At 60.9% G+C, this 15770-nt stretch overlaps 1 protein-coding gene across 2 annotated transcripts; it reads left to right on the top strand.

Annotated features, from left to right (window-relative positions):
* Positions 1–1637: 1637 nt before the first annotated feature.
* On the top strand, positions 1638–15510 carry NCLN (nicalin). 2 transcript variants are annotated; one of them, XM_027969901.2, is made up of 15 exons: positions 1638–1922; positions 7184–7374; positions 7466–7610; positions 8436–8530; positions 9352–9432; positions 9725–9828; positions 10704–10792; positions 10877–11016; positions 11244–11422; positions 12321–12408; positions 12499–12537; positions 12627–12787; positions 13658–13711; positions 13803–13881; positions 13975–15510. In XM_027969901.2, exons 1-15 carry the CDS (start codon positions 1739–1741, stop codon positions 14029–14031), a joined length of 1686 nt encoding a protein of 561 aa, XP_027825702.1. In that variant the 5' UTR covers positions 1638–1738; the 3' UTR covers positions 14032–15510. The 2 variants fall into 2 exon arrangements, with proteins under 2 accessions (XP_027825702.1, XP_027825701.1); XM_027969900.2 differs by having other exon boundaries at positions 12624–12787.
* Positions 15511–15770: the final 260 nt, after the last annotated feature.

Below are 15770 nucleotides of genomic sequence, written 5' to 3'. Positions count from 1 at the left end.
TACCCCTCTCCCTGCCCTGCCAAGCCACCCCTGACTCCTCCAGCCTGGGACCCCCCACCCGCTGAGAGACCTGGGGATGGCCAGAAGCAGGTGACATAGCTGGGAGGGATGGGGTGGTGTCTTAGGGTTTTCATGACTCATTTATTCACTCACTCATTCACTTAACCACTGTGTGTCAGGCTCTATTCTGGGCACTGGGGTGGCAGCTATGAATAATCTGGCACCTGCTTGCACAAAGGTCACAGTTTGGCGCAGGTGACAAACACCAAACTAAGAGTCCAGTGTCATTTTCAGTAAGGAACTACCCATGCAGAAAGCAGGAGGGGTCCGTGAGGGTTCTACAGGAAAAGCAGGTGCAGCAGCTCCAAGGCTGCATGAGCTTGGCACATTCTCGTAATACCTGCATTTATTGAGTGCTTCATGTATGCCTCATCCTTTCAAAGTGCATTCACGTGAATTATCTTACCGAATCCTCACACAACCCTGAGGACCCTGGGAAGAGTGTTTGATTATTTATCATCGTATTCGGCAGGCAGTTGAGGAAATAGAGGCTCAGAGAGGTGAAAGGACTTGCCCAAGGTCACACAGCTGGGAAGTGGAGGAGCTGGGACTTGAACTCATGTTATTAATCAACACAACTGCCTCCTCTCACTTGGGGCAGGAGGGAGGCTCAACTCCTTAGGCAACAGTACCGGAGCCTAGGGGCCAGGGCCATTGTGTTCTGCACACTGTGGCCTCAGCCTTCTCATCCGTACAGAGGATATGAGTTACTGATGACCCTTAAGGCCTCTGACCCAGGGACAGTTGGGTTCTTAGGGTGGGCAGATTAGAAAATATTAATTTAAGACACTCAGTAGAATTTGAATTTCTGGTTATCAACGAGTAACTCTTTTACTATGAGTATGCCCCAAATATAATTAAGCCTAGGTATAAATAATATATCATCAACCGCAGCACACCACCAGGTTGCAGACTACAAGTCCCATAATCCATTGCGACACTCCCTTTTAGGAACCTGTCATGATTTTTTGATTCTTCTTTCATTCATTTATCCAAAAATTATATAACCCACCCGTTGTGTGCCCGGCCTTGGGTCAAGTTCTGAGGAATACATCAGTGCACAAAGAAAACACAAGTCTTTGCCCTCAGGCAATTTAACATCTATATTCTTTGGGACTTTTAAGTGATTTTTTTCAGACGAGGGAAGACTTCAGCTCCCATGATCCCTTATGCTTGCTCGAGACCACAATTCCCAGGAGCCCTAGCGCAACAGGTCCGCCCCTCTCTTCCTTATTTCAACTTTCTTCCGGGTCGCAAGGTCACCTCCTGTACAACCTTTCTTCCTCCCGTCCTTCGCCTTTCTCCCACAGCAAAGGCATGGTTTCAGTAAGTTACACTGCTAATAGTATGTTTTAAAGTCTCCGTATTTTCTGACTTGGAGTTTAAGTGAAACTTTAGCCAGACAGCCACCACAGCTTTCTCTATTAGGGGGAGTAACAGAATGGGCCCACAACTCCCATGTGGCTCCACGCGCCGGGAAGACTACAACTCCCAGTAGCCAGCGCGGCGGACAGGTGGCCCTCGGCGGTGCCGGCAGGACCCCGGGGCGGGCGCGGGCTGCCCCGAGCGTCGCCCGCAGGACCCCGGCGCCTACCCATGCCGAGGTGAGTCCGCGGGAGCCACCGCCACCGCCGTCCCGACCCCGCCGCCGCCCCGCGCGGCCCCGCTGCTGGCCAGGATGCTGGAGGAAGCGGGCGAGGTGCTGGAGAATATGCTGAAGGCGTCGTGTCTGCCTCTCGGCTTCATCGTCTTCCTGCCCGCGGTGCTGCTGCTCGTCGCACCGCCGCTGCCCGCCGCCGATGCGGCGCACGAGTTCACCGTGTACCGCATGCAGCAGTACGACCTACAGGGGCAACCCTACGGTGCGTGGACCCGGGCCCCTGGCCTCCCCCGTGGGCCCAGCTCTTCTCCTGGGCTCTTGGTCTCCCCCAGCACAGCCTCCACGCTGGGGCCCTGACCTCCCGCCCAGCCTCCCGCCTCCCTAGGGCCCCGGCCTATGCCGGCCGGGGTGCACCTTCCTGCGGTTCGGTCTCTGCTCCCTGGGCCTCAGGACCTGCCTCTCCCACACGTCCAGCAGGAGTCCAGCTTGCAGACTTCACTTGGGCTGCCAGACCCTTTACCGGAGCTCCAGGCAAGTCCGAGCCTGGATGCCTGGACCGCTGCTGGGCCCCTAGCTCTCTGTCCAGTGTCCCAGGGACCCACCGCACTGGCTCCCACAGCCCTCTGGCCCCGTCCCCAACAAGGGCTACCTGCTCCAGAACGCAGAACTCCCTCCCAGCCTCAGGCCACACTGTCGCTGCTCCTGACCTCCTGGGTCCCCTCTCTCTCCCCAGTCCCCAGCTGGAACAGAACGCCCGCCTTGGGCCTCCTTGATTTGGAGTGGAACCTCTCAGCGCCGTTCTTCCAGGCTAAGCTGGCCAACTCTACACAGCCCTTCAGCACCCGGGTGCGCTCTATCTAGTGCTCACATTCTGCTCTGCTTTAGGGCTCAGAGCTCTGATCGCTCACCCCAGCCTATCTCTATGTCGAGGCCCTCCCTACTCCCTGGACCCAGCTCATGGATTCGGTTCCTCAGAAATTCTCCTGCCTTTGGGCTCCTGAAATCCGTTGGACCCCATGTCCTGCTCCCTGCTTGGGAGCGCACCCACCCCTCAGCTTCCTGGAAGCCCCCTTGCTGCTCCTTCTCCCCAGGGTTGCAGGCCTCCAGGCCTGGATCCTGCCTAGCTTCTGTTCCTCAGCCCTGCCCCCTCATCTGTTAAAGTCTTTCGAAAGTGTCCTCTCTTTTCCGGGCCTTGCTGTATCTGGTGTTCCAGAACCTTCTGGCCTCTGGTTTCTCTCCCAACTTGGTGTCTTAGGCCCCCGGCAAGCAAGGCCTGTCCACGCCATGAGGGCTTCCCCTTCCCAGTGCCCCTGTCCCCTCATCTCTGAGTCCTGGTTCTCTTGGACTGGCCTCTCTCGTTGGAACATCAGGCCCAACCTGAGTCCCCTGGACCCCTCGCCACTGCCAGGTCCTTGGGGAGCCCCGGTGTCTGGAGACATCCCCCTCAGACCCCTTCTCACCCCAGTTACATCGTTTCTGTTTAGTGCAGTGGTTGTGGATCCACGGGTCCCTGAGTGATGACTTTGGGCCGTCATGATTGACAGGCTCCTGGAATTTAGTGGAGCCGGGCCAGGGGTGCTGCCCCACACCTCACCGTGCCCAGGACAACCTCACTTAGAAAATTATCTTGGCCAGATTGTCAGCAGTGCCAAGGGGGAGAACTCAGGGTTACAGTGTTGGCTGCAGACCCCAGGCTCCTCTCCAGTGGGGTGGTAGGCCAGGAGCCGCTAAGGAGTGGGAAGTTTATATGTGTTGTTGGCATCCCCCTGGGAAGAGGGTCTATGCCAGTGGTGTCACAGGTGGCCCTTTGGGATGACTTTTGGCGTTTCATCATCATAATTTTGAATAGCCACGTGTGACTGGCGGCTCTGTCCTGGTCTGGAGAATTCCGCCATCCCATTGGCAGGATCCTAGCTCTCTCCAGATCAGCTCGCAGGTCCTTCCCTCACCGTGTCACTCCCCTGTCCTGTCTCACACTGGGAGCCTTGCTGTGAGCTCTCCTAGCACACCCAGCTCTGCCCCGGCCCCTTGGGCAGCTGTAATCTGCCGCCTGGATGCCCCGTGTCTCCTGCTGCCTGCCCAGTGCTGGCCTGCTTGCTGATATGGCCTCCTGTCCTTGCCCAGACGGGCGCTTCCTGACACTCCAACCCTGATCACAGAGCCATGTCTGCCTCGTCCTCCACGTGGGCCCTCAGAACCTTCAATACTCTCTCCCTTTCCTCCTCCCCTCCTCTCTCTGAGTCCTTTGCCCCCAGTCCTTCCTTCCTATTCTTTTTTCTGACCCCGTGACTCCCTCACCCCACACGCCCTCCTTCCTGGCCCCCATCTCTTTGCCAGACACTGAGTGGGCTCAGGGATGAGCAGAGGGGCCTGGCAGGGCACCCACCCATCTTGGCTCACACATCTATACCCTCACCCTGGTCCCACCTGGCAGTGTCCCCATTGGTAGGGATGTAGGGCGCCTGCCACTGCCTGGGGAGATGCTGTGGGATAGTCCGGTGGAGCAGGGAACCCCACCTCCCTCCCAGTGGTGGAGCATTTGAGAGCTGCTCTGCTGGGTCATCGCTGATTGCAGTAATCCCAGCATCGCACATGCCCTTGCTCTGAGCCTCGTTTCCCAACTTCCTGTCCTCCACACCTCTTGAGAAACTGGCAGGAGAGGCTATGTGCTCTTTGAGCTGGGGTGTGAGCTGGGCCCTGGGTGTGGCCTGCCTCCCCACCCTCCCACAACGGACTACAGCCTCCCTGGTCTGGGCCGCTCATGCCCATCCCACTTGGCCCTAGGGGGCTCTGGTAGGCGGGGACATGGGCACTCACGCCGGGCACCAGGATGGGCTCTTCGCCCCTGTTTGTAAATAAAGTTTTATTGGCACTCCGCCATGCCTACAGTCAGTGGCTTTGCACAGCGTAAGACTAGTGCCACTGCAGGGAGAGAGGATTGGCCTTCGATTGAAGTCTGCGACCTCCGTTCAGATCTGGTCCCATTGTGGGGACCTGCAACTTCCCATCCAGGTGTCCAGAGCCCGTCATGACGCAGGGGCAACAGGCCTCGCAGACTCCAGCCTCGCGCCAACCAAGGCGGTCTCTGCTCTTGGGGTGCTTGGCCTCTGAGGGGGCACTTGGGCATCTGGCGTCAGCCTGACTCTGCTCTCACCTCCTCCTTCCCCTCTCTGGCCGTCGTCCTCCTTCTGGAAAGCGGGTCACAGTAGGCTCCACAAGCGGCCGTGTGTGTCCCCACCCGAGGTGACATCTGAGCCACCCCCGGGAGGCTGCGGCTGGGACAGGTGGGGCAAGTTTCAAGGGCTCCTGAAGGTCTCTACTGCCCTCCCCTACTAGGCCCTTGGGGGCTCCCCTGTCACCCTAAAGCAGAAGCGGGGCCCCGGAGGGGTGGGGAGAGGCATGGAGGCCCCTGGTTGGTCCCCTTGGTCACTGGCCCCTGCCCAGAGACGGCCCTGCCCTTTCCCACCTGGGACACCGTCCCTTCTGTGTCCTGCTGGTCCCCTCCCCTGGACGGGCCCTTAGGATGGGCTGTAAGAAGCGACCCTTCTCCTGCTGGCCAGTGCATTCCTGCAGAGCAGTGGGCGAGGGGGGGGGACTCTGAGCCTGAGGCTCCGTGGGGCTTGGTATGTCCCCAAGGATGCCAGTGTCCCGTCACCCGGCACCTTGTCCTCCAGGCAGCGCGGTCCAGCTCCCGTGGGGAAACAGACCTGTTTGTCTGCATTGTTTTCTTGACACTTGCTGTGAGGGGCTCAGGGTGGAGCCCTGAGGCCACACCTGCCCCCAGTGTAGGAGGATTAGCGTGCTTGCTTTGTGCATCCCAGCTCAGCCAGGGCCTGTGAGACATTTTGGGCACTGTGTGTCTTTGTCATCTGGGAGGTCTGACCGAAGAATCTGGAGTTTCAGCAGCATCCTGCTGAGTGCTAGTGGCCCCAGCAGTTGAGGGGGCTGCCCGAGCCCCCCGCCCGCCCCCGTCCAGGGAGGACAGGGGGCCCCGAGGGCCGGCCGCCGGGGGCTGTGCACCCAGGCAGTGCAACCACGGGAGTCCATGTGCTGCATCAAACGTCTGCACTGCTTCTTGCCCCTTCAGCTCTCAGGGCAGCGGTGCTCTGTGTGGGAGGGGCTGCACCAGCCTTAGAACAGTGGGCTTCCCTGGTGGCTCAGACAGTAAAGAGTCTGCCTGTGATGCAGGAGACCTGGGTTCCATCCCTGGTTTGGGAAGATCCCCTGGAAGAGAAAATGGCAACCCACTCCAGTATTCTTGCCTGGGAAATCCCATCAACAGAGGAGCCTGGTGGGCTACAGTCCATGGGGTCACAAAGAGTCAAATACAACTGAGCGACTTTCACTTTGGCCACACAATCCTGGTTACAACCTGCCCCTTCCACTCTGGTGGGAAGGAGTCAATTGCCTGGAATAAGCTTGTGAGCAAGGCAGGGTCCACTCCAGGAGGCAGCTTCTCACTTCCTACCTGATTCTCTGGATCTTTCTTGAGAAAAATCTGGGTGGCCCTGCTTCCAGGGGACATGGGGCCATGTCTGGGGTCGTCTGTGGTTACCACATCTAAGGGGGTCCTGGCAACAAGGGTCTGGGGGCCAGGGAGGCTGCCCTGTGCCCTACAGCGTCCAGGATGGCCCACAGGCTACAGAGTGGCCCTGACTGTGGAAGAAGGTGGACAAGCCCTGGCGCTTGCCCTCCTGAGGGGCCTTGGGGAGACCAAGCATTTGTTCATTCCGTGTCCTGAGGGCACTAGGCTGGTAGTTGCTAGGTGATGCTGGGTTTGCACTGCAGTGAACAAGGTTTGTGCCCCTGGAACCCCAGGCTAGTTGCCTGGGGGCTGGGGGCGGGTTGGCCTGGAGAGGGCAGGGTTTGGGTTTTCCCTAGGACATTGGGAACCTGGGGGTGGGGAGGTGCAGCCTCTTAGCTTGGGGGCTCCCTCTGCTGGTGTCTGGACCCTGGAGTGGTGTGGGTGCTGGGAAGACTCCTGGGCATCTCAGGACAGTCTGGGCAGGGCAGGAGGCTGGGGGTTGGGTTTGCTCAGCAGGCACCTGTCAGCCCTGCGGGTCCTGGAACCATGGCGAAGCCACTGGTGAAGGACTGGGGGAGCAACACCAGCTGAGTTCCAGTCCGAGTGCTCTTGCTGAGGGGCTGGCCTGGGGGTGGGGGCCGGTGGCTGCCTCTGTCGGGTGGGTTGAGGCCACCAGCCCCCTGAGCTGCTTCAGGGACATGGGGTGGAGACTCGTTGCCCGGCCCAGCGGGCAACCTGCACGTGGTTGCAGGGTGGCTGAGTGGACAGGGACATCACTTTATGGGGGATGACTGCAGCAGGGGTGTAGTGCGGCGAAGCGAGAGCGAGAGCAGGGATGGGCGGTAGGGCCGTGGTCTAGGAATGTGGGTGTGGAGGGGAGGTTGGCCCAGGGAGAAGGTTCTCGGAAGGCCCCGCGAGTCCCCGGGGTTGGGGTGGGTGTGCGGCGGGCTGGCGGCCGGCGGGGGTCCGGCACCCCTCTCAGGGTCCCGTCCCCACAGGCACGCGGAACGCGGTGCTCAACACAGAGGCGCGCACCATCGACGCGGATGTGCTGAGCCGGCGCTGCGTGCTCGTGCGGCTGCTGGACTTCTCGTACGAGCGCTACCAGCGCGCCCTGCACCAGTCTGCCGGTGCTGTGGTCATCATCCTACCGCGGACCATGGCCGCTGTGCCGCAGGACGTCGTCCGGGTGAGCCCTGCCTCGCCCTGGGGTCCCCTCTCTCCCTCTGGGCCCCCTTCCCCCACACACACCGCAGAGCGAACACATGCCTCTCTCGCAGCAATTCATGGAGATTGAGCCTGAGATGCTGGCCATGGAGACCATCGTCCCCGTGTACTTTGCCGTGGAGGACGATGCCTTGCTGTCCATCTATGAGCAGACGCAGGCTGCCTCCGCCTCCCAGGGCTCCGCCTCCGCCGCCGAAGGTGGGCTGGTGGGGGGTTGCTGCAGGGCGGAGGGTGCGTGGATGGGCTGCGCTGTGCTGTTTCTGGGGCTCCCCTTTTCAAGCCAACACACGCTTAACCGAGGGGGCACCGGGCATCACGGATCGCATCTTGCAGCCGCCACCCGCAGGGAGGAATCTTCCCGGACCAGGGATTGAATTCTCCTCCTTTGCACTGGCGGGTGTGATCATTACCAGTGAGCCACCAGGGAATCCCTACAGTTGTGTTTTTAAATGTTTAAATGTGTAAAGAACAGAAGGATTCGAGGCAGAGTGAGCTCCTGGGCATTTTAAGGGAGCCCCTGCCCCCAGGTGAAGTGGACCATTAGCTCACACCGTGGAAGGTGGGCACACTCTCTCCTGATTCTGGAGAGAACAAAACTTTATGAATCTCTGGGTTCTCACACCATCTCCACTTTTGGGGCTGGGCTGGAGGGTCATGAGCTGTCTGATGGGAAACATGTTTTGGCATCCCTGCTCAAGTGATCCTTAGAAAGCTGGGTCAGAGGCAGTGTGTACCCCTCTGTGATTTAGGAAGGGGCCCTGCAGAGCAGAGCAAGGGCACACATGGACTCCCATGTGGGAAGCAGGAGATTGTTTCACCAGCCCTTGTCCTGGATGCCCAGATTCGCTCCCATGTCCAGTTATCACATTGTGTTCTGTCCATGTGATCAGTCCCGCTTTTGCTCAGACCAAACGCTTAGAGTCTGGGGTGACGAGGACCCAGATTCTGGTCTGGGACCTCCCCCCCCAGCTGCTGCAGGGCAGTCACGGGGCTCAGGCTGACCCTCCCTGGCCCTGTATCCAGTGCTGCTCCACACCGCCACCGCCAACGGCTTCCAGATGGTCACCAGTGGGGTCCAGAGCAAGGCCGTGAGTGACTGGCTCATCACCAGCGTGGAGGTAAGTACCTGGCGCCTAACTTCCTGTCCCCACTGGAGGGGCTGCTGCTTGGGTGACGGGATCAAGTCACCACCTCTGGGTAGGCGGGGCTCCTCCACCTCCTCCTGTTTCCCTGACCCCTGCCTGCTGGAGTGGCCACCCCCTTCCCTTCATGGAACATTCTCTAAGCTGGTAGAGAGGAGAGCTCAGGGCAGCAATTAAAGCAGAATGCAGAAAAATCCAGACGCCCGTCTCCCATCAGGAGGGGTCCAGGCCAGAGCAAGCTCCCAAGTCCTCCCCCACTTCCATTCTCTCCACGGGCAAATGTGGGGTTTTATCACTGCTCCCCCCAGCAAAAAGCTCCGAGCAGTTTTGTTCCCACTCCCCGCACCAGGAGGCCTCTGCTGTCTCCTTGCAGGGCAGCCCTCCATCCAGAGAGTAAAGGCCGCAGGGCCTTAGCACCTGATGCCCGTAGGCAGTGCTCTGGACAGGCCGTCTCCCCAGCGGCTCCTCGTTGTGTTTGACGGAGGGCCGGTTACACAAGAGGGCTCTTCCCGTGCTGTCCTTACGGCCAAGGTCTTGCGGACGGGCAGGGTCTCCATCAGTGGAGCTCAGCCTATGAAGGGTAGGCCTGGTTTCCAGGTGGAGAAACAGCTGGCACCTTGGCCCCCAGCAGAGCCTGGCCCGCCTGTTTCTGTAAATAACGTTTTACTGGAAAGTGACCGTGCCCACTGGTCCACTGGTACCCGCAGTGTAGCCGGCAGAGCCTAGAACCCTGCCCCCCAAGGTGAGGGTGGCTGTTGCTTCCTATGGGCAGGCCCTTCACACCCGTGTCTCTACAGGGGCGGCTGACTGGGCTGGGTGGAGAGGACCTGCCCACCATCGTCATCGTGGCCCACTACGATGCCTTTGGGGTGGCCCCGGTATGTCCGTGCCCTTCCTGCCCAGCTGGGGAGTCTAGCTTCAGGCTGCAGGGTAGCAGGGTTGGGGGAGTTTCCCACGTGTGCAGGGGTTGGGCCACACCAAGGGTGCATCAGTCAGGTTTGGGCAGAGCTGGGGGTTAGTGGGGAGAGGAAGCAATCCCAGCTGGACTGGAAAAGAGGACTGAAGGTAAGATTGTGGGGGTGGGGTTCAGAGCGGGCCACAGGCCGGGGTGGAGGTGGGTGGTGGTGCACGTGGAGGTGGGGTGAGTGTGCCCTTTGTCCTTGCCTGCAGTGGCTGTCTCACGGCGCGGACTCCAACGGGAGTGGTATCTCGGTGCTGCTGGAGCTTGCCCGCCTCTTCTCCAGGCTGTACACCTACAAGCGCACCCACGCGGCGTGAGTGACAGGGCCCAGGGCTGGGGGCGGGCTGACCCGGGATCTCAGAGTTGGTTCAGTCAGGCCCCGCCCCTCCAGGTCCATCCACCTACCCTCTTCCTGGGGATCCCACCAGGGGCTGGGCTGCTTCCAGATGCAAGAGTCAGAAACCCCTGCAAAATTGTCATCATCACTTAGAAAAGCGTCTCCCCATCTTGGTGCCGGACATTGCGGTCCTTCACAGGGGCACTTGTCCACACAGCACGGTGCCCTGGGAGAGCAGGGCCCTAGTAGCCAGCGGGTCTCCCCAAACCTCACGCTCCAGGCCCCACGCCTGCTCTCAGGCAGCTGGCTTGAGAAGCACTGTGCTCACAGTCCATTGGGGGTGGGGGGGCAGGGTGGGTGTTGAGATCAAGGTGTTGGCAGGGTCACACTTGTGTGTTTCTTTTATAAGGACTGCCGTGGTTGTGGTGAGGTGGGTGCAGCTGGGGTGGGGGCCCGGTTATATGGTCCTTCACCACCCCACTGGCTTCACTCCTGCTCAGGGAGGTGGTGCTGAGTTCCCATCACTTCCTGTTTCCTGATTGGTCCACCCAGTCTGAGTGTGTGGACCACTCTGAGTGGTCCACCTCTCCACTCAGAGGTCTCTGGAGCCTCCCTTCTCACTCTGGAGACACTGGGTGAAGTTGGGATGTCTGTGATTGTCTGGACTAGGGGGCTCCTGGCGCTCATTTGTGGGGGCCAGGGATGTGTCCAGCGCCCGCAGCGCTCAGGATGCCCCGATGTCAGCAGTGCCAGGACAGGGTGGGACTGGGTACTCAGCAAGGAGACCACCCCCTCCTCGTTGGGAGCCTGGACTCCCACCTGTCAACTCTGGCCCCACTCCTCCCTGCCAGGTACAACCTCCTGTTCTTTGCTTCCGGAGGAGGAAAGTTTAACTACCAGGGCACCAAGCGCTGGCTGGAAGACAACCTGGACCACACAGGTGAGCAGCCCCCACTGCCAGGGTGGGCTCTGGGCCGCCGGTGCTCCCCCACACCCCCAGCCCACCAGCCCTCACTGTCTGCAGATTCCAGCCTGCTCCAGGACAACGTGGCCTTCGTCCTCTGCCTGGACACCGTGGGCCGGGGGGACAGCCTCCACCTGCACGTGTCCAAGCCGCCCAGGGAGGGGACGCTGCAGCACGCCTTCCTGCGGGAACTCGAGACGGTGGGCGCCCCGTGGGGGCTGGGCGGGGACATGGGAGCTGCCCGTGTGAACCCTGGGGCCTCGGTTGGGTTTCCGGTGGGCAGGTGGGCTTCTCCTCAGGCTCCAGAAGCAGGAGGTTGGGGAGGGACTGGGGATCCATCGGGCGGCAGGGACCACCTCTACAGAGGCCGGTGAAGCCAGGGCGTGGTGCATGGGCACAGGGCAGAGGCTCATGGCTCTGCTCGCAGGTGGCCGCCCACCAGTTCCCCGAGGTGCGGTTCTCCATGGTGCACAAGAAGATCAACCTGGCCGAGGACATGCTGGCCTGGGAACACGAGCGCTTCGCCGTCCGCCGGCTGCCCGCCTTCACCCTGTCCCACCTGCAAAGCCACCGCGACGGCCAGCGCAGCAGCATCATGGACGTGAGGTGAGAGCCCCCCTGCCCCCATCAGACCGAGCCAGCGGGGCCCGTCAGGCTTCCTGGAGGAGGGGGCACCAGAACCGAGGGCATGAGCCAGGAGAAGAGAGGGAAGAATTTTGATTGGGTAGGGCGCTGGGAGAGCCAGCGGCCGCCACCTCACCCTGCCCCCGGGCCGCCTGCACCCCACGCCCACTCGGGTCAGGATGTGTCTGTCGTCTCTGAAGCTCCCCGCTTCTGGTCCTGTGTGGCCTCAGCCCTCGCTGCCCTGGGCTCGCGGCTGTGCCGCCGCCCTCGGCTCCGTTGTTGTGGCTCCCCTCCTTATGAGGACAGAGCCATGGACTGCGGGACCCCCTGCTCCACTGTGACCGCATATTAACCAGTCACATCTGCAGACACCCTGCTGCCAGCTTAGGTCCCATCCCGGGGTTTGGGCGGCCGTGGGTGTGGGGGGCACTGTAGCCCCTCCACAGGGCGTTTCCTCAGCTCTGCCCTCAGCAGCCGGCCGAGGCAGGTGTCCTGACCGCCCCCCATACCCCCAGGTTCTAGAGGAGTACACGGGCCCAGAGCCATCTGGTCACTGAGGCCCACGGCATCCTCAGGGCTCAGCTGGGCACCCGGGCAGCCCTGTGGGGGGTGGGGGACCATCCGCTGGGAAGGCTGTTGTTTTTCTTGTCTTTTCATCATCAGATACATATGTGATCATTCTTGGTTTTGGGTGATTGATGCCACTTCCAAATAAGTACGTTTGTAAAATCTGCCCTCTAAAGCAGGTGGGAGGGGAGTTCAGGATGAGGTGGGGGACACATGTACAGCTGTGGCTGATTCATGTCATTGTATTGTAAAGTAATTAGCCTTGAATTAAATAAATAAAGTAAAAATAAATAAATAAAATCCGTCCTCGAAGGTCCCGGGTCGACTCGAAAACCCTAACCCGAAACACGAGGCTCATTGCTGAGGCCCTGACCCGCGTCATCTACAACCTGACAGAGAAGGTGAGCCCCGGCCACCCGCGAGCCGCCCTCTCTGCCCCCCCAAGCACTGAAGGGGGTCTGGACTCAGCCCCGCCCCGCCTCTCTCTGCAGGGAACGCCCCCGGACATGCCGGTCTTCACAGAGCAGATGGTAATGGCCTGGCCGGCGGGTGGGTGGGCTCGGGGGCGTGGTGGGAGTGTGTGGGGGGTCCTTTGACCACCGCCGTGTCCCCGCAGCAGATCCAGCAGGAGCAGCTGGACTCAGTGATGGACTGGCTCACCACCCAGCCACGGGCCGCCCAGCTAGTGGACAAGGACGGCACGTTTCTCAGCACGCTGGAGCACTACCTCAGTCGCTACCTGAAGGAGGTCAAGCCGCACCACATCAAGGCCGACAAGCGGTGAGACCAGGCGCAGCCCCTGCCCCCAGCTGGCAGAGGGTCCTTCCAGAGTCTCCCTGCCACACCCTGGAACCAGATGGAGCAAATGGAAACTCAGGGCGAAATGTCACAGGATGAGTGAGCAGTGTAGGCGCCCTATTAAATCTGAGCTCCAGGTGGACGAACTATCCCAGCATAAGTACCCCTCACGCGGTGTCTGGGACACACACTGAAAGCCTGTGTAGTCTTTATCTTCAGTCATCACAGAACTGAAGCCCCATGTTTTATCTGGCAGCTCTGTACCCCTGCCGACCCTCTGTGATCCTTCTGTGCCCTGGCCCCCTCCTGCCCTCGGAATGCTCCTGCCCACTGCAGGCCTCCTGGGTTTTGTCTTCTTTCTGTTTGATGCTCCCACGTCCCCTGGTTGGGATGAATTAGGACTGAGGAAGGGTGTGGGTGACCCTCAGGCAGGAGACACCCCTCTTCCTCCACAGACAGCTCAGTGCCACTCACTGGCTCTCCATCTTCCCCCCAACTTGTGGCACTCCAGGGAGACAGAGCTCTTGAACCGAAGAAGAAACTGAGGGTCACAGTGGACCCACAGCCGTGCAGCTGGGGCTTCAGAGTCCTCAGCTGTGATCATTCTCCCTCTATAGAAACGAGACCAGAGAATTTCCATAGTCACCACACTGTTCTTAGAGAGTTGTTGGCCCAGAAAGCCATAGAAAAGATGTTAGTTCAGAATAAAGGACGCCCTCCCCTAGGACAGACAGTGGCAACCCCCATAGACACATACCCAGCATCCTCCACCGTGCTGTGTTCCTGGGCTAGTGGGGCTTCAGGTGGCTCCGAGGTCAGGGTGAGCCTGCTGAGCAAGTGCTCTCTTGCCAGGGACCCCGAGTTTGTCTTCTACGACCAGCTGAAGCAGGTGATGAATGCCTACAGGTGAGCGCCCTGTCACCGCCCAGGGGCCTGGGTCCTCGGGACAGCTGGGAGCAGCTGGCTGACCGCCTCCACCGCCCCCTCCCATCCCCAGGGTCAAGCCAGCCATCTTCGACCTGCTTCTAGCCGTCTGCATTGGTGCCTACCTCGGGATGGCTTACACAGCAGTCCAGGTAAGCAGGGGGCGGCGGGAGGCGGGTCCTTGTGGGAGCCCAACAGGTGGCCCTTTTCCCCTGGTCTCACTGGAGTCCTCCCACTGCCCCCAGCACTTCGACCTCTTATACAAAACAGTTCAGAGGCTGCTGAAGGCCAAGACGCAGTGACCGGGCTGCCATCCCCGCCTCACCTGGAGGGCAGGGCCTCCCCCTCGGTGGCCGAAACCCTTCATTACAGAGCTTTTCTGTGTTGCTCTTGAGGACTTGGGGGCTTCTTTCTCTTTTTCGTCCTTTGCGCTCCCCTGGAGGAGCGTCGGTGGAGGTCTGGGGCCAGGCCACAGACTCGGGGACAAATGTGTGGATGAGCCCCCCACCCTGGAGTTGGCCCCATGGCCCTGGGGCATAAGCCATGGCCAGGAAAGAGGAAAGGCGCCCAGCGTGGCCTTGGGCATCACCCCCGCCTAAGACGCTGACCCTGGACCTGGCAGTTGCAGGCCAAGGAAGTCGGGCCAGGCCACCCCCCAAACCTCCAGCCCTCCACCACGCTGGCTCTGTTCTGACCTCGAGGCTGCCCTCCGCATTCCCCGACCACCCCCCCCCTCAACCCCCACCCCCGCGTGCTTCAGTAACCCGGGCTCTCCCTTCTTTCCTGTCTGGAGAGTGCGCCACAGGGCCTCTGAGTCTCTGGGTTCCGGCCCCTCCCTCGTAGCCTTGTGCACCGCCTCCACAACCCCCAGCCCGGCTGAGGGGAGCCAGCTCAGGGGGTGGCCTCCAGACTCTCTGAAGCCCCTGGGCAGCTGGCGCCCTGGACACCCGGCACCCTCCCTGTCGGCCCTCTCACCCTACCTCTGGGTTCCTCTGCCCCTCCCCCTGCCCGGGAGCCCCGCCCACCTCTCCTAGTCCTTGGGGCTCCTGCTCAGCCTGTTCTCCTGAGGAGCCCTGGGGGTGGAGGCAGCCCCTCTGCCCCTGTCCCAGGGCCTCGGTTTCCTCATCTGCAAGGAGGAGGTCACCTTCAGGGGGAGCGTGTTCCCCCATATCGCCAGAGGGGACGTGACCACAGGGGAGCTCATCCTGGGACCTGGAGGGACAGGTCCAGGCCTGAGCCCCTGGGAAGGGGTGAGGCGGGGGAGGCAAGCAGGGCTGGGAGTGACCTCAGGGAGACCCAGGTGTACCCATTCATTAGCAATATAATCAGTGACTTGTTGAGTGCTGGGGACTCAGAGTCCAGGAGGAGGGACTCCAGGGGCCTACTGGCCACCAGGGAACGCTCGCCAGCCTTCCGATTCGGAGGGACTGGAGACTGGCTCCCTCCCGAAGCCACCTACCACCCACTGGAGGGAACAGGTGACTATCTGGCAAGCCTGGGAGGGGCAGGCATGGGGGCTGCAGGTTCCTTGCCCCTCCCTGTCTAGTGGCCCATCTGCCCCAGATGTTTACCCAGAGCCCGGCCCCCTCTAGGGCGATGCGGTGCGGTGCTGGCGGCCAGCCCTTCCCCGGGTGTGAATGTGTGAGCCAGGGGCCGGCTGGGGATGCCGAGTGAGTGTCCTTCCTCCCCGGGGGGCGTGGTCAGGGCCACTGACTGGGTGGAGCTCAGGCTGCTTGTGGGATGCGGCCAGACGATGAGAAATAAAGCCATAACAAACCACAGCATCGCGTGTCCTATTGGGGCTGGGGCCTCAGGGTCTGGACAGAACCCCTGAGGGTCGTATGCATTTCTTGGGGGGTGGGGGGGGAGCATCATGTCTGTATAAAGAGCAGAGTCGGTGTCCTTCCTGCCCCTGGCTGGGACCATCACTCGCCCCATGGTAACACGAAGGTGACAGCCAGCTCAGGGCTGATAGATCATGGTGGGGGGTGGGGGTGGCGTACCACAATACAGCTGGAGTCCGTTACCCCCCATCCCTGGA

Source organism: Ovis aries, chromosome 5 (genome assembly GCF_016772045.2).
Source record: "Ovis aries strain OAR_USU_Benz2616 breed Rambouillet chromosome 5, ARS-UI_Ramb_v3.0, whole genome shotgun sequence".
Lineage (NCBI taxonomy): Eukaryota > Metazoa > Chordata > Mammalia > Artiodactyla > Bovidae > Ovis > Ovis aries.
This window is presented reverse-complemented; position numbering and strand designations above follow the sequence as displayed.